At 45.4% G+C, this 22,868-nt stretch overlaps 7 protein-coding genes across 12 annotated transcripts in view; 3 read left to right on the top strand and 4 right to left on the bottom strand.

Moving 5' to 3' along the window:
• Positions 1-14: 14 nt before the first annotated feature.
• CG18675 (uncharacterized protein) lies at positions 15-19,099 on the top strand. The gene is made up of 4 exons (NM_144077.3): positions 15-458; positions 525-794; positions 857-973; positions 18,323-19,099. Exons 1-4 carry the CDS (start codon positions 84-86, stop codon positions 18,434-18,436), a joined length of 876 nt encoding a protein of 291 aa, NP_652334.2. The 5' UTR covers positions 15-83; the 3' UTR covers positions 18,437-19,099.
• Teh4 (tipE homolog 4) lies at positions 990-4,401 on the bottom strand. The gene is made up of 8 exons (NM_139609.2): positions 3,629-4,401; positions 3,351-3,561; positions 2,981-3,065; positions 2,714-2,916; positions 2,483-2,649; positions 2,135-2,429; positions 1,921-2,058; positions 990-1,849 (listed from the first exon to the last, which is right to left on the bottom strand). The coding sequence occupies exons 1-8, from the start codon at positions 3,772-3,774 to the stop codon at positions 1,520-1,522; spliced, it is 1,575 nt and encodes a 524-aa protein (NP_647866.2). The 5' UTR covers positions 3,775-4,401; the 3' UTR covers positions 990-1,519.
• Teh2 (tipE homolog 2) lies at positions 5,111-14,154 on the bottom strand. Of its 2 annotated transcripts, NM_001169874.3 has the most exons (6): positions 13,804-14,154; positions 7,656-9,004; positions 7,386-7,581; positions 7,159-7,332; positions 6,862-7,098; positions 6,115-6,486 (listed from the first exon to the last, which is right to left on the bottom strand). In NM_001169874.3, exons 2-6 carry the CDS (start codon positions 7,930-7,932, stop codon positions 6,429-6,431), a joined length of 942 nt encoding a protein of 313 aa, NP_001163345.1. In that variant the 5' UTR covers positions 7,933-9,004; positions 13,804-14,154; the 3' UTR covers positions 6,115-6,428. The 2 variants fall into 2 exon arrangements, with proteins under 2 accessions (NP_647867.1, NP_001163345.1); NM_139610.4 differs by lacking the exons at positions 6,115-6,486; positions 13,804-14,154 and adding an exon at positions 5,111-5,718 and having other exon boundaries at positions 7,656-7,967.
• Positions 8,776-10,794, bottom strand: Teh3 (tipE homolog 3; the record flags this gene model as incomplete). The annotated part of the gene is made up of 2 exons (NM_144078.2): positions 8,776-9,004; positions 9,438-10,794. One exon carries the CDS (start codon positions 10,792-10,794, stop codon positions 9,448-9,450), a length of 1,347 nt encoding a protein of 448 aa, NP_652335.1. The 3' UTR covers positions 8,776-9,004; positions 9,438-9,447.
• Positions 12,149-12,996, bottom strand: VhaM9.7-c (Vacuolar H[+] ATPase M9.7 subunit c). The gene has a single exon (NM_139611.3). The coding sequence runs from the start codon at positions 12,897-12,899 to the stop codon at positions 12,645-12,647; it is 255 nt and encodes an 84-aa protein (NP_647868.1). The 5' UTR covers positions 12,900-12,996; the 3' UTR covers positions 12,149-12,644.
• tipE (temperature-induced paralytic E) lies at positions 14,630-19,919 on the top strand. 2 transcript variants are annotated; one of them, NM_168067.2, is made up of 3 exons: positions 14,630-14,759; positions 15,807-18,017; positions 18,323-19,919. In NM_168067.2, the coding sequence occupies exons 2-3, from the start codon at positions 16,723-16,725 to the stop codon at positions 18,384-18,386; spliced, it is 1,359 nt and encodes a 452-aa protein (NP_728952.1). In that variant the 5' UTR covers positions 14,630-14,759; positions 15,807-16,722; the 3' UTR covers positions 18,387-19,919. The 2 variants fall into 2 exon arrangements, with proteins under 2 accessions (NP_728952.1, NP_523920.1); NM_079196.3 differs by having other exon boundaries at positions 14,630-14,905; positions 18,323-19,231.
• Positions 19,920-20,123: 204 nt separating this feature from the next.
• The window catches only part of CG43367 (uncharacterized protein), a 30,011-nt gene continuing 27,266 nt past the window's right edge, over positions 20,124-22,868 (top strand). Inside the window, exons 1-8 of one of the 4 annotated variants that reach the window (NM_001202119.2) lie at positions 20,124-20,466; positions 20,689-21,045; positions 21,109-21,295; positions 21,430-21,518; positions 21,721-21,846; positions 21,972-22,121; positions 22,178-22,438; positions 22,493-22,815. In NM_001202119.2, coding sequence (NP_001189048.2) covers positions 20,416-20,466; positions 20,689-21,045; positions 21,109-21,295; positions 21,430-21,518; positions 21,721-21,846; positions 21,972-22,121; positions 22,178-22,438; positions 22,493-22,815 — 1,544 coding nt within the window. In that variant the 5' untranslated portion in view covers positions 20,124-20,415. Of the gene's footprint in view, positions 20,467-20,688; positions 21,046-21,108; positions 21,296-21,429; positions 21,847-21,971; positions 22,122-22,177; positions 22,439-22,492; positions 22,816-22,868 lie in introns of those variants that run through there. The other 3 variants (NM_001259684.1, NM_139612.3, NM_001259685.1) reach the window with 3 other exon arrangements.

The raw sequence follows: 22,868 nt of genomic DNA on the forward strand, positions 1-22,868 counted from the left end.
GCTGTCGGCTTTTGTGACATTAGCAAATTGCTATCCAGTCGATCGACACTTGATTGCTCTTGTGACTATATTTTCTGTGCGAAATGGTGCTTCTTCAGGTGAAACGCGGAGACGAGCTTATCTTCCTCTATGAGACAAGCGTTAAGGAGAAGACTGATACTGTGCTTCGCGAGCTTGTGGCTCTGCACAATGGTCAACTGAAGATTCAGCGTGTCTGCATGGAGATTGAGGAGCTGGCCGAACATGGCACCATGGTGCCGCCTGAAATGATTGGCCTCAACGAGGAACAGAGGGAAGAGCTCAAGCTTAAGGATGTCTGGGCGGATAAGTGCATCCCGTCTGGTGGTTTCACTATCAACAAGGATCCGCTCCTTCGCCGTAACGGACAGCAGCCAACTGAGGCGATGCAAAAGGTCCTGGCAGGTGCCATGAACGACGCCAAGGCTATGGTGGATCGGGTAATGTCTCCTCGAAGTTTATCCCTAGAACTGTTTTTGCTAAATGGTTACCAACATTCCCTCTAGCGCTTAGCTAAATCCTCAAAGACCTTGACCCCAAAGATCGTTGAGGAGGCGTTGAACCTCCTGCGTGGTGGTGTCACTATTGTATATCCCATGCAATTGCCGCCCCACGACTCCATACGCATGGAGTTCACCAATACCGAGGATCTGACTGGCACCCAGGCCTCCAAGGAGGTCATCGAACCGTCCAAGGCTCAGTTCTGGTTTGCAGGACACCAGATGCTGATGGGGAAGCTAATGAGCGACTATTTGGGTCACAACGACAAAACCAAGGTAACTGTCCCTTTGATATCCTAAATATATTTCCTTCATAACCCATCCTAATACTTAACCAGGTGGTCGTGAAGCTAAATCAAATTGGTGAAGGACCACCGGGACGCGAAGCCGTGATCTCCGATCCCTTGCGTCGCCAGATGATGGCCGAGGCCTATCGCCGCCAGGAGGAACTCAAGGTAGGACCTTTGCTTTGTAGAGAGAATTCCAAATGGTGTTTTATTTGCTATAATTCGAGTATAAGTATATCAGATATAAGTAGGTACTATTGCTCCACCGGTTAAACTAGTTTAAGAAATCGCTGAATATTGCATAGCTACAAAGTCGAGAGTTAAGGCGAGTCGGATGCCTATATCCTTGGTCTGTCCTGGTGTTTTCTTCTTTGGTTTCGTTCAGCAGATGTCAGTTGGTTTATGCTATATACTCTATATAAATGCAACTATGTCTAAGGCCCATCTGCTGCAACGGTTAGAGTGGGGATCGGGTATATAAAGCTCGGCCATCCCATCGTTGTTCATCTGGGAGCTATATGTCCAGTATTTATATATGTGTGATTATCATTTTTCAACCAAGCAAAGTAAAGATCCGTTTCATTAATCTGTTAGTTGTTGTAAACGTTGTATAAATGCGCTGATTAGAATTTAAATTCAGTTCCCCTTGTACAATGCACAGGTCCTTAAAGTTTGGTGCTGTTTTGTATCCTTCTTTCGATGCGGTTAATCCGCTTATAGTATGACTAGTGGTTTCTCGGGAACATCGCACGTAGTTGCTTTCTCCTGATCCTGGTCAAAGATTTGATCACTAGTTCCGGATTCTCCGACGGGACTGATTGGTATCAACGACTTGGTGCTACCGATTAGCTCTTGGTTGTCCAGCGGAAGTCCGTGGTCCGATAGTTCTTGACCATCCACCGCTTGGTGCTCCAGGTCAACTACATCGTCGTCTGTATCGTACATCTGATCCTGCTGCTTGTTTGCTAGTCCTGGGCCAAAGGGGCCATCATTATCTGAATCATCGCCGGCACAAACACAGCGCATCTTGGCATCGTCACCCACCTGAAAAAAAGATAGAAGTATTATATAGTAAGATCAATTCATCTGATTTCTTCTCGAAGTAAGCCACCCACCTTGACGGATTTGGTGATGATACATAACGATATAGATGAGATCACAAAGAGCACAATGGGCACAATCAGCGAGACTAGAAGCTCCCTGTAAACCTTGTCCAAATCGTAGCGTGCAACCACAAACTCCACATTCGAGTCCTGTGAGAGGTAATAGAAACGTCAGGTAAACTGATACCAGAACTGGAATTCAAATGGAGTTTAATCCCCCACAAACCTTGTTATAGTAGCACTGGTAGCGTGACTGGGCGGTGTTGTTATCGCCATCGTTGCCATAGCGAGCCACAAAGTCCTTGCACTCCCCACGCAGTGTGTTCACGCAGCCCTCCAGGTTGATGAACAGTTTCTTCCAGCTGTAGATGGTCAGGTTGGCCTGGTTGGGCAGGTACCTCTGCTCGGGATCCACCGACCTGGTGCTGTTCTCATAGATGGCCCAAAACTGGGTGAAGTTCATGAAGGGAGCGGGCAAGGTGTCATGTTCCAGGAGGGTTCCATTTATGCAGTCCGTGGCACTTTTGGAATAACAGATTGTAGGCAAAATCTTTTTCGATGCTTTTAGACTTACGTGATGCGATTGTCCGACTCTCTTGTGACTGTGGCGCAGTTGGTCAGCAGGTTGCCATCATCCTCTTTCCAAAACTCAAAGGGTTCGATACGCACACCGTGCTCGGATCCTCGGGCTTGGTTGAAAGCCACTGCGTTCTCACAATCGGCGGCAATAAGATTATCCTCCTAAAAGTATTATGGATTTTACTTCCATTTTATATAGTTATTTTTATCCTTATTTCCAGCTTACGTGCATAATAAGGGTGTTCACATTGGTAGTTGTTATCTTGGAACAGTAGCGATCGCAGCTGAAGGGCTTCTTGATCTTGGTGCAGTGCACCCCGTGACACTCGAAGAATCCATTCAGCTTGGTGTTATCCTTCTGCGAATTGACCGTAAGTCCATCGGCTTTGTGGTGACACAAGAAGAACTCCGACATATTCTTGCAGTGTCCTGCAAGGTGAAAAGCAATCAGTAATTGAAAATTCACATAGGGGGTCTCCAGTATGGAACTTACCATTGGAGCAGTTGAAGACGCCTCTGATATTGTTGCAGGCGGTGCCGTTGTTGCAATTGAACTTGTTCAGCCGACTCAGGTCAATCTGTGGGGAGAGAACAAAAGAAGGATAATGGTCATTTGTTGATCGTTAAACTCTCGTGGCGCCAAGTGGCTATTAAAATGGAGGGGCAAATACTTGACACGCTTCATCGTCTTTCCACCAAAAGCAAAGAATGAGTCATGGCAGAACTTTTCCTATAGCAGGATGCCCAAGACGATGACGTCTTCTACTAGTTTGCTCAGTTTAAGGCAGTGCTACAGTTGGTCACAAAAGTTAACCAGTTGTTGCTTAGGAACCTTTCACCTAAGGGAAATGCTATAAACTTACCATGGCGCACGATGTGTTGGTGACTCTGGTGCAGTTGTTCAGCTGGATATCGGTGCCGTTGCGACGCACTATTGAGTGGATCTGGGGGCAAAAGCCACTGGTCTTGGTCAGGCACCACTCGCCGCAGGATGCCCAGGGGCAGTTGTTGGGCATCTGGCGATCCACCGTCTGGCACATGACGGGATCCAGCTCGAAGCCGGACTTGAAGGCCCTAGAAACAATACCAAGTTATGAGTGGGTTATGGGTTTTAGAGGGGGGCTATAAAGTAGGTACCCACTTTAGGGAGGGCGAGTAGATGGCCACGCTTAGGTAGACGATGGACACGCAGGACAGCACCATGGTCAGCTGGCACAGGCAGATGGCGCGACAGATGCGCGCATCCTGTTCGGGAATCACCCGCGGTTTGTCCTTGCGCCGCCCCATTTATCCACCTGGTAGTGGTTCCTGGGTGTGGGTTCAGTAGTACCTAGTGCTCGGCTAATTTACGACTTGTTGATTTGGTGGCCCACTTCCGGCCCTGCTCCACCTATGTATTGTCACCCTACGCCGTTCTCAAGGTGATTCCTTTTGGGTTTGGTGGGTGGTGGTTGCTCGGGTGGGTGGGTGGTTTGTTTGGGGTGGTGGTGGGTGTGTTTGTGGCTTGTGCCGTTCTATTTTATTTAGCTTGGCTCATTGGAATTTAAAATTACTCGGACGTGTGGGGTGGGTTAGCGATATGTGGAATGTCAGGTGGGAATCTGGGACGTCTTATGTTCAAACGCCGACAAGGCGAGATTCAACCAGTTAACGACTTGTTCAATTTGTTCTTCATTTGCGGACGGAGTTGCCACCTAAATCACTCGGAGCTTCCAGGGTTGCGACTCACCCTTTCACGCATTTCATTGGAACGTTTGTTTTCGTTTATGCACACGCGTGTTGACACTTTTCATGAAACGCAGTGCGTGAAAAGTGCATCGCATAAACGCAATAAATGTTTGATGGATGCGTTCTGATGGCTTGAAGTCGCCTATTTGGCCGATTTTCGCACGTCCACTCCCGACGGCAACAGAGTCCTGACTGAATCCCGGAGCGGAAGGAGTGTGGATAGCCAGGACTGCCAAAGGACACTGCGCACTTTTACTTTTTCGAAAGCGAAAGCGAAAGTGGTGGGGCCCAGGCCAAAACAAGCCCTTGAGTGAAATGGAAAAAAACCGGGACAGGGATGGAGCCAGCTCAACAAACGGTTCCGGATCCTGGGAAGCACGCCTGCGCCTGGAGAGGATGCCCTCCACCTCATTTGTCCTCGTTTTGCGCTACTCTCTCCCCAAATTTCGTAAATGAAAACAGCTTTGGGTTTTGTTTAGCATTTCTCCACATTTGTTTTGGTTTCTTTCATTTTTGAATTGTTTATTAAATAGGCCGTTAGCTGGTTTAATTTGTTTATTGATAAAGACACGTTAAGTAAAAAATTTTAATCGTTTTGCATTCAAATTGGTTTGTTCTTCGGTTTGGTTTGTATGATTTAAAAAATTCTCATAAGCAACGTGCGTTATATCGGTTCTGCTAAGCTATATGTATACGTATATATCTATATATATATATAAGTTTATATATATACTGTTATAATCCGTTTAGATGTTGGTTTTTACATAAGATCGTTAAAACTATTTCAAAAATGTTGAGAGTGTCCCAATGTGAGCGTGTGTGAGTGAATAATTTGGTTCCGCTGCTTATCCCCAATGGATTGTATCTGGTATTTTGTGGTTAATCTATCTTTCTGGGTTTATTTCGTTTTGGAGTTCGTACCGCCCCGTTTTTATGAATCTTCGCCGTGTTTTGGAGCGGCCTGGAGCGGATTCGGTTCTATACAATTGTTTGTTTGATTGGTTTCTTTGGTTTTCGCTTCCGTTTTAGTTAGTTTTACGAATTTACTTAATATTTTTATGACTACTATCACAATTTGTTGAAAACAAGCGACTCATTAATTGGTATTGGTATTATCTCTGTGAAAATCGAAGTCGAGATTGGAGCATCGCTGCCGCCTCCAAAAAAGCCATTGAAGCAACCAAATTTCCATATAACTAGCATAACAATATGATGGCAAAGTGTATGTTAACAAATCTCTTGAGCGCACAAATGTTTAATAAATTGGCTGAGAAAAAGTGACTCCTTCGGCGATGCTCCGCTTGATTTATATATATATGTATATATCGTCCGATGTGATGGCAAATGGAATTCTATATGCTTGTATATATATATATATATCTAGGTAAGCTATGTGTGGTACAGACTACAAAGTTGAATTTGCTATTTGTTAAGGGCGTTAACTAATATTATTTTTGCTAGTATTCCATATCATCATCTTCGTCACTGTGACACAGAAGTTTGCTAGAATTGGAATGCGATTGGAACAGATTTCTTAATCAATGCTAGTCAGATATAAGCGGTATATATATTATGCTAAATAGATTGGGATAAACGGATCATGCCATTCTAGCTAGTTTCGAAATTAACAAACATTCATTAAAGATCAAAAGAAAAGCATGCAAAACATTTTCTAAAGGCATTCTAATATAAGATCGTTAAAACTTGAGGGTATTCGATATGTTATTATATCATTATTGATTATAGAAAAAAGGGAAATGCTGCGATCCCGAGTGTTAACTAAATTTTGTTTTAGCCTGAAAGAAACCTTTTGTTTTTATCTGTATTGCTTGAGCCTAGACCTTTAATATTTTGAGTATATTTCTTGTGATTTTTGATTGTATATCTTCTTTTTTTTTTGAGTGATCGTGTGTTTAAAATTCCTTTCGAATGGTGTTTTGTTTTTGTGCGATAAAGAAAACAAGACTACTATTGGAAATATTAAGAAAGGCAGTAATTGCTAAGGACACTTCAGAGTAACAATTTGTATTGGGCTTCAAATAGATGCGGGTGTTTTTTTTTTTTCAGTGGACTAGCTAGGACTGGGTGCCACACAATATGTGCAAGATATCTGGATCGAGGGATCCAGGGATTATAGCAAATACCATCGCACTTAACCTATCACAATACATTTCTGGGGATCAAAGGTCGGGCACTCGCGCTTTAGTTCATATTCAAAATACATTCAAGGACAACGACTTTTCCGTGTTACATTTCATGCAGTTAACGATCCTGAAAGTAATATAGAGTAGTAAAGAGAAGATAACAAAAGCTAATAGAATACAAAGGCTTTTGGGAAGTAAATAAACTGGAAAACTAAGAGTTACATTCATGGTTCGACTTATGGATCTGGCCAATTTCTTAACAATTAACAAAATGAAGACGTTACAATCATAGGAGGAGGATACAGCATGACAAAACGGAATTTTTTTTTGGTTCTCGACAATATCTTCATACAAGGCACAATGAGTACATGGTCCATGGATCTGAGTGAGTGTCTACTACAATATACAGATACGAATACGAATACGGGGAATTCAAATTTGCCAAACTTTTCGCAATGAATGAGAACAAGATGCGGGACAGCTGGTACGGAATAGCACTCACTCTTCCTTGGTCGGGAACTTCTCGGCGTAGACCCGCGAGGATTTGTTGCACGCCTTCTCGCAGCAGGGGCAGTACCAATAGCTGAGCACCCCGATCGAGATGGCAAAGAGCACGTTCGGTATGATCAGCGAAAGGATTAGGTGGTACAGATTGTTCTCCCACGAGTACCGACCGATGACCACCTCCGGATACGCCCTGCTGTAGAAGCAGGGGAAGGGCTCTCCGATGTGTGAAAACCTGGCAAGGATTAGGGTTAGGACTCTCGTTGTCATGGCTACTATTCATATGCGAACTCACCCATATTGCCTGGCAAATATACTGCAATTGGTCGTGGGCGGATAGCCACAACCCTCTGAGTTGATCAGAAACTTGGTGTAGCTCACATCCCAGTTGACCGTGTCTAGGTCCCGAGGATTGCGCTCCCATTCGCTGAACGGGATGCGCGTATAGTTGACAAACAACTGATGGCACCTGGACATAAGAGGAGTTAGTATGTAGATATAATCAGGCATATCGATACCCACTTGGTGAGTGATGATGTGCAGCCCTCGCGGCAGGAGCTCCAGCTGCAATTCTTGATGCCCTCCGCGTAGATATGGTCGATGACGATGCAGGTCACCGGCACTGGATCATAGTCGGCTATGATCGTTGAGATGGCGGGATCCACGACGAAGGGTATCAGGAAGAGGAATGTGAACACCGACAAAATGGCAGTCGTACCTGGTGATTTTGAAGAATGTGAGTTAGATAGGATATTCAAGAAGTCAATTAGCAACAGCCATTCGTAATCTTACCAAGGCACACGGAGGTATAGAACTTTGCCTTCTCGAGCAGCGTGTCCATCTCGATCTCCTCGCGCTTGGCCTTGATGGCGTCCACGCATCCGCTCCCCGGCCGCACCGGTGATTGGCAGGCGGAGCGCATCGAACCGGATGCGGATCCGCATCCCGATCCCGCCGAGCCGCAACGGCTGCTGTTCAGGCTGATCTTGCTGGCGGAGAGCGTCTGTGCCGAGAGCGTCGGACTCGCCGGCATCGACGTGGTCGTGGTCAGCGTGGAGCTCTTCTTCATGGCGGAGAAATACGGTTCTCTTAGTTTTGTTTCGGGTGTGGGTGTGGGTACGTGTGGGGTGCTTAGTTTGTAGTTGGATCGGTAAAAGCCTTTAAAATGAACACCGCTAACATTCGCGCTTCTACAACAATTAAGATCTCCCTTAGCCTAATCTTCTAATCTTCTGATCTCCTCCTGCCCATCTGCCTTATTTTTTTTAGCCGAAATGGAAAATGTATTTCTTATTTTGTATTCTTTGTATATTGAATAGTTTTTTGTTTTTTTTTTGTTTTTGGTTTTTGCTTTGTTATCTAAATTAATGCTTATTATGTTTTTATGTTAGCCTTGTGGGGTTAACTTATTTTGCTTTGACTTTATCGACTAGTTGTCGTTTCGAGATTTTTCTTTAGATTTTTGATCACGCATCCCTCACTCTAAGCCATTTTTGAATTTCTCTGCCCTCTCTCCCGGCGACTGAACCTTGTTCTATATATCTTCTATATCTTCAGCCGATTCTGGTGTGTGGTGTGTGTTGTCGTGGGTGTATCTCTGTGTGTGTGCGTGTGTCTGTGTGTGCCGTGCATGTGGGTGTGCGTGTGTGCGTTTATCCCCTAGATAAAACTAAGTTCCATAATTGCAATCACTTTAAATATAACCTCGCTCCTAAATCTCCTGCTATCCTACAAGTCCTGCAGCCTCTGGCCCAATTCCAAAAAACCAAAACTCAAATTAATCCTGAACCTAAAACAGTCGAAAAATATACTAATATTGTCTTCAGATCTGCCGATCGTCGTTATCTTGAGAATGTCAAGCGCCTCGCATGGGATACCGGATTTTGGTGTCGGTCTGTGAGATTCAGTTTGTCCTGGTTAGCTCAGTAGTGTCCTTGCAAAAGCCTCTGAGGTGTGGTCCGTGTCTCTGTGTCTTTCTGTGTGTTGAGGTGTCGGAGTGTCAAAAGTTCGATGGAAGGATTACAAAGAATTTCAAGTTGCTCGATTGTGTTCCTGACTTCAGCTGGTGCCCAACTCCAATTATTGCAAAGCGAAGACTCCCGTCTGGTGTGTCGGGCTGTCTTCCTGGAGCAGAGGAATGCCTGAAAGGTGTAGTGTACGACATGTTAGTAAAATGAATTAAAGATAATAAGGGCAAATTAGGGAACTACCTAAGTTTCAGAATTTCAATAATATGGATTCTTTGAATATAACTATACTAATTGCTCTTCTAAAAAGGAGTTAGGATGGGTATAGTCATTATTTTTGTTGCAATTTTTAAGAACATGTCGTGGGAGTATAACACCTGACTAATATCCCTTCGGTTCTAGTATCTAATGATATCTTATAAGGTGGAATAAATCTAGACTTTTCTACTTTCTTTGGAATTCGAAACAAGGAATATTGAAAATAGAGACCTAGAACACCTGGTAGACCTCTCACATGTGGGCTACCGCGAAGACTGCAAGTCATCAGAGAGAATTCATTATAGAGACACGATGTCCAGATATTAGAGTAGCGAAATATAGAGCTTACGTGACGGATCTCATAGGGCCATAACCTCATCGCCGCCGCCCCCGCCCATGTCGCCGTTGGTGGGTGCGCCCACGTTGTTCTTATTCAGGACCGTCTCCGTGTCCACACATCCTTTGAAGCGCATCTTGGCATCGTCGCCCACGTAGACGGTGGTCTGGCACATGATCAGGATGGAACACGAGACCACGAACAGAACCGATGGCACTACCGAGGCGAACACAAACTGGCGATAGGTGACCTCCAGGTCGAATCGGGCCACCACCACGTCCTTCTTTCCGGGCGAATAGAAGCACGGGAAGCGGGCCCGGGCATTGTGGTCGCTGCCATCGCGTCCGAAGTCCTTGAGGAACTCCTTGCACTCGTCCATCAGAGTGTTCACACACCCCTCCAGATTGATCATCAGCTTGGACTCGTTGGAAATGGTGAGGTCCACATCGGGTGGTGCTATTTCCGGCACTGGAGTGGCCACCGACACGTGCAGGTGGCTCAGATATGTGAAGTTGGTCAGATCGCTGAGCATATTGGTCTCCAGCGTGGAGCCATTGATGCAGTCCACCGCATCCACCTGGTCCGAGGTGTGCCTGATGAAGTAACACGATGTCATTGCTACATTTTCGCTTGACTCGTTCCACACCTCCTCCAGAGTTTCGGCATTGATGGCATTCTGGCACTGCGACAGGTAGACCTTGTCCCCGCTGAGGACCACCACGTTCTTGTTCCGTGTTGGGATGTCCACGCACCTTCGGTCACAGTTATAGGGAGTACGGATCTTCCGGCACGTTCCTCGACTGCAGGAGTACAGCCCGCTGATGTCCATGCAGTTGATCTTTCCCCGCCTGCCGGAACACTTGACTGGTGCATCACTGTTGTGGAAGATGCACTCGAAGGCATCCGTGATGTTCAGACACTGGCCAGCGGTGCAATTGAAGGTGCCCGTGAGATTCTTGCACTCATCATTGATGCACCTGGCCTTGTCCGCGCGATCCTGGTCGATCCCGTAGCACGTTTTATTGGCCGAGTTGGTGCAGTTCTGGAATATGAGATTGCTGCCATTGCTGCGCAGATTCACATAGATCTGGATGCAGGCTCCGGAAGTCTTGCTCAGACACCACTCGCCACAACTGCCCCACTCGCAGTTGTCCTTGTTCACCGCCCGCGTGGTGGTGCACATCACCGGCGTGGGATCGATGCCACTTTTGAAGGCCCTGGTTGAGGGCATATATATGGCCACCGTGAGGTAGACGAGAGCCACCGAGCTGAGCACCAGGGTCATCTGGCAGATGCATATGGTGCCGCATATTCGCGTGTCCTGCGGTGGAACCACCAGGTCCTCAACGGGCACCTTTTTCTTGCCCATTTTTTAACGCGCGACTACCCTGTAATTCCAAGTAGCAAGTGGGTGGTGGTCACTGGTGCCTCCTCTGGTTAATCCCTGTGCTGGTTAATCCCTCGCGTGCAATCCAATCCAATTAGAAGCTCGTCATGTCGGTTTTTAGTCTATCGATTTAGCTGCAAAGCTGCGTGGGCGGTTTTGTATGTTGTGCGGTTATATAACCCTGCGTAGGTTGAGATTTTCCACCGACTTTTCAATGGGTCCACAAAAAAAGGGAAAACTGGTTACTCTGCAGGCTGCGCACGTTTCCAGCTGGAGGACACGTTCCTTGGATAGGCCACAAACCTATCGATTTTTGGCTAGCTGACCCCACAGAAATTCACTTTAATCACTGGGCCCATCCATACGCGTTGGTTGCATCACGTGCCAGTTGATTTTCCTGTCGATTTGGAGATAGAATTCACACAGTTCCAGGAATTCCGCTTCTTTTTACAATTATCTGGCTATTATTGGGATTTATAATTTATGTACAATTATTTCTTAATTCTCGAGCAGTGCTGTTCTGTGGTAATTATTTTTTCCCTTCGAGTTACTGGCAGCTGGTGGCTCGTGACCCAAGGCTTTCTGCTCCGCACTGGCGACTGCATTCGGCTCGGCTCTGGGTCTCCGGATTTCACAGCTCTCTAGTAGTGCTCCAGCTCTCCGGCTTCTCCTCACTGACCGCCGACAACATGGCACACATCGTGGCGGGTCTCGTGGAATTCGCTACTCTCCGCTTTTGGCATAAATCTCGGCTCTGCGCGCGCACTTTTATTGCAAAATCAATAGTTCCGCATTCACATATTGCTGAAAAGAGCAGGACACCCCGCTCCCCTGCTGCTCCTCGAATACCCCGCTCTCTCGTTTCCCTGCCCACAACCGCCAAGTTGGCTCCGCTCGGGCCATTCCCATTCCCTGCCAGCGTTTCCATTGATTAAGTCGGCCTCCACATGGCCAAGAGTGCAAGTGCACCGAGTGCGCCATGTGCGGGGACTTTGTGTTTTTGCTCCAGTTATGGTCAACCACCGGGCACGCCCCCTTCCACATTAAGGCGAAAATACAATAACCCTATTCGGATGCATTGTTCTAAAAATAACATAAATTGCACTTCCGAAATGAAACATTTTCATACTAAACAAACTAAACTATATAATGGGAAAAAAGAATTCTGAAAAACAAATATAAATTAAGAGAAACATAATATTTAAGCTAATATATGAACTATAGATTTCGGGAAAAGCTAAATGGGGCGTAAACTTATAAATATACATTGCTAGACATTTTTGGTTTTCAATGTAAATACTAAAAACTAATAATAAATAAACACGAATAGGAAAATAATACGAAAAAATTGTTCTATATTTGCCAATAGCTAAATCACAAATACAATGACTGATTAGTAAATTATCTACACTACGGAAAAATAGGTAAATAATAATCTGACTACAAAAATCGCTCATGTGGCAAGTTTGTTGAGAATTAAATTGCAATAATTGGATTTTTGGGTGGAATACATGGCTTATGTTTTGCAGTAAACATAAAGAATATGGTGATCAGAGATATTGAGCTATAAGCAACAACAAAATGTACAGTGAAAGTTTACGTCCAGAGGTTAATGTGGTTAGTTTGGAAATAGTGGGGCGTATCTGGGGCTTGGATAGCCGTAGCCCAACCTTGTCCACTTGCTGCCAGTATTGAAGTACAAAAAGGGTTTGGCGAAGCCACTGCTTCCGTGGTTTCACCGACTGTGTGTGATGTGGCTTAAGATCCGGAAATACGCGGAAGAAGCAACCGCCAAAGATTAGCTAGGTGGGAGATTCCTATGTGGGCTTTCCTTATCCCTCCTTGATGGGATTTCCCCAGGACGAGGCAATGATCCGAATGGTGTTTCCATTGAGTTTCGGCCCCAGCAGTGGATTCAGTTGCGCCAAATAGCAGCACAGCCAGAAAAGCCAGCAGACGACGGCGGTCAGAAGGAAAATGCAGCGCACCAGGTCATCGTGCGGTTGCTTGGTGAACAGAATGGGTCCGTACTTGGCCACCGCCGCCCAGAAGATGGTGAAGAAGACGATTGTTAGGAAAACTTCCATGATTGTTGCTTATTTTCTCCACTTTCCTTTATTTACGTCAAATTAAATTCTTTTTTAATCAATCATCTGTGTTGGCGGAAATCTACTAACGCGTCTCACCAAAATCCTCACACGGCGCCTGTTGCCCAACACTAACACACTGAATCACTTTCAACACTGGTCAACAGTTGGTTTCGCGGCTTAATTTTATTACTTGAATTAATTATTGTTAACAAACTGTTTTTAATGGATCTCGAATTTGACATAAATCATAGAAATACATAGAAAAATCATTTCAAAATAATTTAAATAATTTTCGCTATTTAATAAAATTACAGGGCTTAGGTAAATTTTATAAATCCACTTTAATTATACATTTTTTAAGTCTCAACGCTTATCTAAGGATATCTATATATCCGTCTATTTAAAAAAAATGTAATTGTCTAGCTATTTTTAAAATATGTAATGGTTATGGGCTGACCTTTTCTAATATTCACGACTATATCTAGTTGTTTTTAGATTTAATTTACCATAAATCTATATCTAGGTAAATCCATACCTAGGTTTGGTGATTCCACCACAAGCCTATTAAATATTTATGGCTAATAGTGAATGACGGGATCTAAGAATGACGCATTTCATAAGTGTTTGGGGGATTGGATTGAATTACACATATAGGATTCGTGGCATGGTGGTTACATAGTATCACAAGATTGGCTGCAATGGCTCTTCTACTAACAAAACCACTGAACATGCTCCGCTTTGGTTTTATCACGGACCAAATGGAATAATCAATGGCCGCAGGGAGAAATTCTAGTTGCATGCCAATCAATGGAAAGTGCGCTTATAAGTAGGCAATGATTTTGAGGGTCATCGAAGGATCCTACATTCGATTACCATTTTGAATTTCTCGGTCAGTACTCACATGTAAATTAAGGATGTTTTAGCTCCGAGTGTTGAGGTTTATTTACGTTCCTGCTACTGGGGCACGCACACACGTGGGGAAAGGGGTTGGTGGTCGTGGGGGCTGGTTAACCACACCAATACACTTGCAGCAATCGCAGTCACAGTCACAGTTGCACACAGTGTGCCATCAAAATCGTTTCATAACCCGCACATGGCTCACTCTTTGACGGAACTCTACGGTTTATTGGACCTTCTTTTTGATCCTTAGCTAAGCAAGTGCCACAATTGCTGCGTTTCTGCACTTTTCCACCATTTCCCCGTGGCTGGGCGAGCCGAGAAAATTCCAAACAGGAGAACTCGTTACGTTTCCCTGCTGTTTATGCCACTTCTGAGTGGCTCAGCTTTCGCCCATCGGAGCCCTCTCTTTCTGGCGGGGATCGCCGGGCGCCTGCGCCGACTGGCTTTACGTCATCGCTGGCCGCTGTTGCTCCCAGCTGGAGAAAGGAAGGGAGAGAGAGCTTTAGCCAGTGATGCTGAGAAGTGAAAAGTCCAACAAAAGTTATTATTTTAGCTAAAAGTTCTTAAGCACTTATTGCCAAATGTTCATTTACGGTTTATACTATTTTCATTTTTTTCATGATTTTTGGCCATTTCTTACGGAGTTGTAGAAAATTAACCTTACTCCTTTTCCGTATGCAATAAGAATTGTCCTTTTAAACGTGAAAGCTAACCGTTATCAAAGCTAGTTATCTAGCAAGTTATTAGCCAAATGGGCAACGCTGGACTGGAGCTTGTTGGCAGTGCAGGAGAAAGCTCCGCTCCGAAGCTCCACTTAGACGTGGGCCCTTAATTCCGCTGCAGCGTTGCCAGTGGCAGGCAGTCCTTTCGCTGAAGAGTTCAGCCGTCGTGTTGTCGCCGTGCTCCTTTTTTGGTTGTCGCCGTCGTCGTTGTCGTTCGCCGTCGTAGTTGTCGTTGGTTTGTCTGTCTCTGTATTGTTGCCACTAAAGAAAGGCAAGAGGAACCGAAAATGCCACGAAAGAAAATGTGGAGCGTGAATGTGACAATTGTTCAGCGTTAGCAACTTTTGACCCCGTGCGCAATCAGGTCACCATTGTTCCATGGTAAACAGTGGTAGCCCAAAGAACAGCAAATGTGTGCTGGTGATTTGTGATTGAAAATGCGTAATCCTCGTTCCGTTGTCATCGTGTTCACCGCGTAACCTGAACCTTGAGTAAACACACACAAGCGCAACTCGGACACTTACAAACACATACCAGCTCACAAACGGGAGCACGCAACTCTACGTCACAAGAACTGGAAAGAGGTGTGGGGGGAGGGAGGCTTAGAAGTGGAGAGGCCCCAACCGAAATACCTGAAAATTGTAACTCAACTACATTTAATTGATCTCCAAGAGAAGGTGGGGGCAGGTTCCCAGCAAGGTGGTTCTTATAAATCTTTTTATATGGTGCCTCCTAAAAAATCGTTTCGTGCTAGGCACAAGAAGTTGGCTCTGCTCTTGCCCACTCACTCACTCCTTTGGGAGGTCCTTTGCCGCATAATTTCGATTGGAGCTGGCACTCTGCCCCTCTCTTTCTCTTTTACAGCCCCCCTCCCCTTCCTAAGACTCTGTGTGTCAATGTGTGTGTGTGTGGGTAAGTGGGAGGGGGAGAGCCTACTTGCATGTGCACAGTCTGTTTCCAGTTCGTGTGAGTTGGTATGTGTGTGAGTGAAAGCGTGCCAAATGAATTGAAAATTACATGTGGCTCCACTCTGTCTCCCCCATTCCCCTTCCGCCCCTCTGACCCCCTCGTTACCCCGCAAATGCATCGAAGGAGTTTTATTATTTAAACACGACGAGTGCGAGTTGAGCTCATTGGTGCCGTGCCGCGTGTTTCCGTTTCGTAACACTCGGGGTTACATAAATATAGCCGTCGTCACCTTTGTGTGCTTTAAAAATATACACGAATTAACGGCAAAGCGCGGCCTAACGGTATTTTAAAACGCACTCACACTCTCTTACAGCCTTTGTGAACTGCACGTGGCAAGGATAGAAAGGAGAAGAAGAGAAGGAAAGAGCATGCTGGAGAGAGAGGAAGAGTGCTAGGAATAGCCAACCAAAGCAAAAAAGTGAAAAAGACAAACAAAACTGTCCGTCCAGCATTCGTTTTTCTACACACATTTCGAAAGAATGTAAATGTAAAGTGAAGAAAAACAGAGAGTAAGAGAGAGACCTCAAAACTGGCCATTGGCAGGCCAAACACATACACAGGCACACCAAGCATACAGGACACACAGGCCACACACGACACACACGCACGAACATCCAGTGCTTTGCCGCAGTCATAAAATAATCAAGAAGCAGCTAAATCAGGCAAAAGCAAGACGACTGCAACGTGCTGATGTTGACGAAACATCTCCATTGGGACGAATAAAGCAATTAGCAAAGGTTCACGATTGTTGCCACCACACTGCCAGGAGGCGGAGGAAGCTGGAGGGGATTAAGAATGCGGGATACGTGGGACTCGCACTCGGACTCCGTGGAGTATTTAGCCTAATCGAGTGAAGCGATGCCGTTGAACTGGAGCACAAAGATGCAGGACCCTCCCTGCAAAGGTCAGCTATGTGCGAGATAACGGGACACCGGACAGCCAGGCAACCAAAGCGAAAGAAGCAAAAGCAGAAGCAACAGCAAAAGCAAACGAAACGAGAAATCGAACTCTCCCTGTGATATAACTTGCACCGTAATCGTAATCTAGCTATTAGTTATCGTTATCGATCAGTAATCGCCGCAATTGTAAGCTAAGTTATCGCACTTATCGCCGCTCTGCTCCGCCGCCGCCACCGCCAGACCTGCGCCTAAAAACTAATAATATTAATAAAATTAAATAATACCATAATATATAGTAGACCTCAAACCCGACCAAAATCGAGCTAAAACATGGGAGACGAGCAGGACAAACGCACCGGCAAGGAGAAGCTGCTCTTCTACACCACCGCCTTCTTCATCCTGCTGGGCACCTTCAGCCTGTTCGCCTTCCTCTTCCTGGTGCCCTTCGTCATCGAGCCCGCCTTCACCACGATCTTCATGCAGTTCGAGGAGGTTCCGGCGCTCTGCGAAACGTACGACACGGAGATCTACTACGGGGCCAAGAACTGTTCGTGGTCGTCCTGCCGCGAGGGCTGCACCAAGGACATCTATACGTGCACCCAGATTCGGGTGAACTACCGTCTCAATCTATATAACTTCACCGATGAGTTCAACTTCACGGAGTACCACATCAATCTCAAGGAGGCGGAGCGCATCCTGCCGCCCGTCAAGCGAACGGATCGCTATGAGAGAGCTCTGAGGAGCGACTACGAGTACGATAATCTGGGTGGTGGCACCGGCTTGGACATCGACTTAGGCGCCGGCCGGATGGAACAGCTCAATTTTGGGGATGCCGACGGCTCCAATGGCTACCTCATTGAGGATTCGGAGGATACGCGCGGTCTGAGCGCTTCGGGTACCCTCATTTCGGACGAGCGGAGGCCGTTCGACGAGATCTCCGAGCTGAACGAGGGCCTGATGGGGAACCGCTCCATGTACTACTATGTGGGAGCCAGGCTCTTTCCGAATGTAAAGGGCTGTGGCTACCCGCCAATGCTCAACTGTACCATCTGGCTAAAGAGGTACACCAAGATCGGCATGAAGTTCCCCTGCTACTACTCCAAGGTGGACCCAAGTCTGGTCATCAGCGACCTGGACTACTGGCAGAACACCCTAAACTTGGTCTACTCGATGGCCATTCCAATACCCTCGTTCATCATCTCGGTGATTTATCTGACGTATGCCTACTTCAAGATATACAACGAGGATGAGGAGACGGCGCCGTTGGACAAGAACGCCGAAGACATGGACATCGATGATATCGATGCCGTGGACGACAGCGATGGTGCAGTCCTGGCGGACAATGTGGCCGGTAGCCAAATCATTAACATGGACTCAACCACCAACGACAGTTGTCTGGAGGGTGTCCTGCCCAACGGCGGTCCCGGCATGACCGCCTCCATATCGCAGGGTGGCTCCGTCACCACGCCGGGTCCGTACATCGCGCAGAGTCCGGCGGGCTCGCAGATGACGCCCAACTCGGAGATCAACTCGTTCGGTCACCAGCTGAAAGTCCAGATGGCCGACGAGCTATCGAGGGATTCGCTGGAGAACGGAGCTATCTCCACGTCCAACTCAGTGCAAGGGTAAGACAGGATATACATGGGGTAATCATTGAAAGGAATGGAGTGGGGTTGAATAATATATGAGGTCATATGAATCATTGCATACATTGGGTCAGACTTACGGAAGGGGTTCTGTAAAAGTATTTGACAATAGGCGTTTGCTTAGAAAAGAAATATTACGTATACGTAAAAAGTTCTTTTGTGTTATTTTGTGGCATACATTTATGCGCAAAATGGCCAAATCATAAATCCTGTGAAATAACTTTTATTTGGATTTAACCATGACGTTAACTTTAAAACTCAAATGTATCTTTATTTTTTTGCAGAAACTTGAGCAAGACGATGACGACGAGTATCTCAACTCCTCCTGGGCCGACAGCGGCAGTCTGAAACGTCAGGCGCATGGTCTGGAAAATGTTAGATTCCGATTCAGAAAATGAGCCGCTACTGGACTCGTAGACCGCCGAGCGGTCAGCCACGGACCACGGAGCAGGCGGAGATCACCGGAGCGGAGACCCAACCCGAAAAAGAACTCATGAGGCAACCGTAAAGCGCGATACACCCCAAGTATTTCTACCCGAAACAATCGACAACAACGCAGCGAATGCGACCGAACCTGAATACCTTCAGAGCTGTTAGCGGCACCTAATGAACTATGATAGATTATATTTACCTTATGAACTAGCTACTCGGATTCACACCTACACTCACACAAACACTCACCCACATTAAGCACGCTAGATAGCCGGAGTAACTCCGGACTGCCACACCCACTCAAAATTGCAATGCACGGGCATTATAGTATGTGCACAGTATCTGATATCTGGAGGATCTTAGGCGATTGGTACAAATACAATAAAAACATAGGCCGCATGGACTCGAGCATGGAGTGCTATTCATATACCTAGAGGAAAAACTATAATACTTATACACGCATATACAAATATTTACTTGAATTATTTTTCTATTCGCAACAATCGTCGTCGTCTCGAGGCAGAAACACAGATAAACTCCACCAACTCCACTACCCCACTACCCATTGCCCAACATCCACAATCCAAAACCCAAATTCCAAATAGAGCAAATAAAAGCAAAAGAAAAACAAGGCGCGCAACTTATTTACAAATCGATAAATCGAGGCGCTGAGGTTTTTTAAATATTGTAATGCCCATTCAAGTGCTGCAAACCGTAATGCGTAAAAACCGAAAAACAGAAATTAAATTTAACAACAAACGAAAGCATCGTGTATTTCATTTAAACGTAATGATAAACGAAAGCAAGTCGAATGCCTATATTTGAAGTAAATTAAATTAAATTAAATTAACATTAACTTAAATTAACGTAAATTAACTAACATTGTTATCCTTCAAATTAATGCGGATAAAAACTCACAGCTTTAACTAACTGAAACGGAGGCATAAGATTTTTCTTCTACATATTTATTTTATTAAGATTATTAACGGATAGTGAATATTTATAGGTCCTACAAATGGTTCAAGCTATTCAATTAAAAACTTACAAATAAAATATTGCATTAAATCTTAATAATTTAGGTCTGAAATTAAATATAAACTAACGTTTCCTTTTTATATTACAAACAAAACCGAAAACCAAACCAAGTCACTTCTAAACGAAATTGCGTATAGAATGCGTATAGAAGCATCCGCATCTGCATCAGCATCCGCATCCGCATCAATAAACTGCACTTTTGCGCATATTGTATCAATGATAGGCGGCAATGAACTACACAGAAATCGTTTGTTTTTAACGACAGTTGGAAATAGTTAACGAGGGTCAAGCAATGGCAACAGAAGCGCAACTATTAGCTAATATCATGTAAAACAGACAAACAAATAACAAAATGCTACTAGAATTGAAACCAAATACATGAAAATCTCGAAATAAATACGCATTTAGCAGCCTAAGTTGTCATGCTGTTTTATTTTGGTGTTATGGATGAATTTTTGCAGCTATACAAAATAAATAACAAAGATCTTCAATTTCATTAATGATATTTGAGATCAAAATTTGGCGCCAACATTTTTGGTTACCCGCGCATTTTACAACACTGCCAAACAATGGTGAATGACAGGAAGAAGAAGCAATCAGCTGTTGCCGTTTTCACCTGTGCCTCTAGCTGTGTGAAAATTTGGCCAAAAAGTTCTTGTAAATGTGCTGAAATCTGAATCACGGCTTGCAACCTCTGTAGAGGCTATCACTCTGACTATATAGACGTTCGCTCCCAAGGAGGAGCTCGGAAAACAACGCCGAAATAGAGCAAAACCTGGGCTGTGGACAAAACAACCTACATCGTCGGCAACATTTTTTTTTGTAAACAAATAATTCGCCTTGGGGAAAAACTCGGCTAGCAATTAACAAATGCCGTTCAGTTGAGAAAATTGCTGGAAAAAACGCGACGATGGACAATAAGAAGGATATATACAATCTGTGGGTGCAGTACACGACAAAGGTAAGGTTCCAATTAGAGAAAATCGAGTGATAAGAAGTCGGATTTTGGGTGGAGGAGTGGCGGGGGGTGCTGCTCCAATTGCGGGGGAGGCCGCAAATGTTTATAGCATTAGTCACTGAAAGGCAAACAGCACTTCAAGTAATGTAAACAGTGTAATGATTATATAATCCCGGAGAGGCTCAAACTAAATCCTTCCCTCTCCCTCGCTCTTTTCGTTTTAAGAATGATGAAACCCACTTCCGGCAATTTGTGGCCCGCTTCGTGGCCATTTGGAGGAGCCAACTGCAGCTAGACTTTCAGGCGGAAAATTGCCCGATGTGGCACGAGGTTCAGCCGGATAGTGGTCCCCACTTGGGCCGCCTCCCGGATGAACTCCTGCCCGCCATCGGTAAATTCATCATTGTAGCCAGAGATGTTTGCGAAACGGAAGGGAAACTGGAGGAGCAGGCCATTGAAGAAGTAGCCATACTCGTGGATTGTCTGGTGATCGTGTGCCGGCACTTTGATAACATACTGTCCATCATCAAGTATGAATACAAGCCGAATTTGATCGCCATACTCTCCAGGGTGTTCAAACAAGTATGCAAATATCTTATACATATTGCTGGGTTTTACCACAATTAACTTATCAATGAATTCCAGCAAATGGAGCTGCCGCAGAGCGTGCCCGCAATAAGCCACCTGTTTAGCAGTTTCTCGGCATTCCTGGAAGTCATGTATGATCCATATCTGACGTGGCGCAGCTTCGTGCGAGGCCAGTCAGCTGACTACAGTCGTCTTTCATATAAACCCCACTCGGTTCATGTGGAAATTGTCCCCTTTATTTATGGTAAGATAAAAAGGATAAAGAGGCAGTGATGGAGTGTAACTAACTACTGATGAGTCTGATCCCAGTTTAAGTTTAAGTGACCCATCACTGCCCCATAACAGTTTGGCCCACTAACATTTCGCTTTGCCTTGCAGATTGCTTTCAGGAGGAGAAGCTCATCCGATATGCGGAAATTGGCGAAAGCCTGCTAAACATCCTGGGCGCTGTGATTTGCGGCTCACAGGTAGCGCCAGAAAGCGTCTCCAGTCCCTTCCTGTGTAGTCCTTTCTCTCTTAAAAACCGTTTAATTATTAACCTCACTTCCTGACAGCTTACCTTTCTGCTCACTGCTTTCGCTATTAATGTACGTTAGAGCTCTATCATTTTGTTTCCTTGTCCTATTTCGTTTCATTTCGTGTATCGTTGTGTGGCTGGATCTCCTCCAGCTGCAGCTGAAAGTGCAGAAGTCTCTAAACTCGACCTCGACCCTGACAAATAGAAATACTAACGCTCTAACCACTTCTTCACTTGCCCCCTGCTCGGGTGATGGGCTGCTAGACTGTGATAACTTGGTGAGTGGTGGAACCATCTGTTGTCCCGATCATTGTTGTCCCCTAACCGTTGCTCATGCATGCCATTGCTTGTCTGTCCCATGTCCTGCGTTGAACCCTTATAATGGTGAATTTGGTCTGATCAGCGCAATGGTATGAAGGCCATTTGCCCCGCCACGGTGTCCATTACCATGAGTATCCTGCGACAATGGGAGAGTGCCAATAATCTGCGCCGCGTAGCCCTGCAATGCTATGCGCTGATGGTCATTGTGCTGCAGAAATCTAGTCCGGAAGAAGTGAGTAGCCAGCCATTTCGTTTCCACAGCAAACTAATCACATCTTCGTTGCACAGCGCCAAATAGACCTAGTTACGTTAGTTCAACTGTATTGTGATGCTCTCCAAGAGCTCCTGGCCACAAAGCACTTCGATAGCGGGGATGCCAATTTCGATATAACCAGCGATGCTGACCAGGATGTGGCTATCGACATGGCTGCACTCTCCTCCACCGTAGCGGCTGTTAAATTCTTTGTCACAGGCGATGCAGGTGTTAGTGAAGCCGTTTCCGATTCCAATCTATTGGAACTGCTTACCAATCTGCCAAAGCTTATAAAAGTATGTTTTCTTATCTCTTACAAATTCAGTACTAATCATTGTTATACTTTATAGCCCTGGCATATTTCCCACTCGAGTTCCCTGTGCAGCACCATGGAAGCTTTGGCTATTTTAGCGCGCCATTCCCCTCAATCCGCGTCCCAGTTGCGACAGGGTGAGCGCATCGAGAGGCTCTTTACCAGCCTGCAGGAATATGGCAGTCCAACAGTCGAACTCCTGGACACTTGTTTCATGCTTGGCTACGATGAAAGTGAGCACTTTTTGCTGCTACCCGAAGTTATGCTTCGATTGCTCAATTGGGTGCCAACGCTCCAAGAGCGCGAACAATTGCATGTGACCAGTCTTGTGCTCAAGGGCTGCACCGACAACTACAGAACGTAAGAAAATTAGCTTCGATTGATATAATCAACGGATACATCAGCCTTTTGAA

Source organism: Drosophila melanogaster, chromosome 3L, assembly GCF_000001215.4.
Source record: "Drosophila melanogaster chromosome 3L".
Lineage (NCBI taxonomy): Eukaryota > Metazoa > Arthropoda > Insecta > Diptera > Drosophilidae > Drosophila > Drosophila melanogaster.

Excerpts from the sequence above, each read along its gene's own strand:
- CG18675 (NM_144077.3), top strand. The coding sequence starts at position 84 with ATGGTGCTTCTTCAGGTGAAACGCGGAGACGAGCTTATCTTCCTCTAT. Across the intron at positions 795-856 it reads GTCACAACGACAAAACCAAG|GTGGTCGTGAAGCTAAATCA; the intron begins GTAACTGTCCCT and ends ATACTTAACCAG. Across the intron at positions 974-18,322 it reads GCCGCCAGGAGGAACTCAAG|AAACTTGAGCAAGACGATGA; the intron begins GTAGGACCTTTG and ends ATTTTTTTGCAG.
- Teh4 (NM_139609.2), bottom strand. The coding sequence starts at position 3,774 with ATGGGGCGGCGCAAGGACAAACCGCGGGTGATTCCCGAACAGGATGCG. Across the intron at positions 2,650-2,713 it reads TGAACACCCTTATTATGCAC|GAGGATAATCTTATTGCCGC; the intron begins GTAAGCTGGAAA and ends TAATACTTTTAG. Across the intron at positions 1,850-1,920 it reads TCATCACCAAATCCGTCAAG|GTGGGTGACGATGCCAAGAT; the intron begins GTGGGTGGCTTA and ends TCTTTTTTTCAG.
- Teh2 (NM_001169874.3), bottom strand. The coding sequence starts at position 7,932 with ATGAAGAAGAGCTCCACGCTGACCACGACCACGTCGATGCCGGCGAGT. Across the intron at positions 7,333-7,385 it reads TGCACATCATCACTCACCAA|GTGCCATCAGTTGTTTGTCA; the intron begins GTGGGTATCGAT and ends TCTTATGTCCAG. Across the intron at positions 7,099-7,158 it reads ATATTTGCCAGGCAATATGG|GTTTTCACACATCGGAGAGC; the intron begins GTGAGTTCGCAT and ends AATCCTTGCCAG.
- VhaM9.7-c (NM_139611.3), bottom strand. The coding sequence starts at position 12,899 with ATGGAAGTTTTCCTAACAATCGTCTTCTTCACCATCTTCTGGGCGGCG.
- tipE (NM_168067.2), top strand. The coding sequence starts at position 16,723 with ATGGGAGACGAGCAGGACAAACGCACCGGCAAGGAGAAGCTGCTCTTC. Across the intron at positions 18,018-18,322 it reads ACGTCCAACTCAGTGCAAGG|AAACTTGAGCAAGACGATGA; the intron begins GTAAGACAGGAT and ends ATTTTTTTGCAG.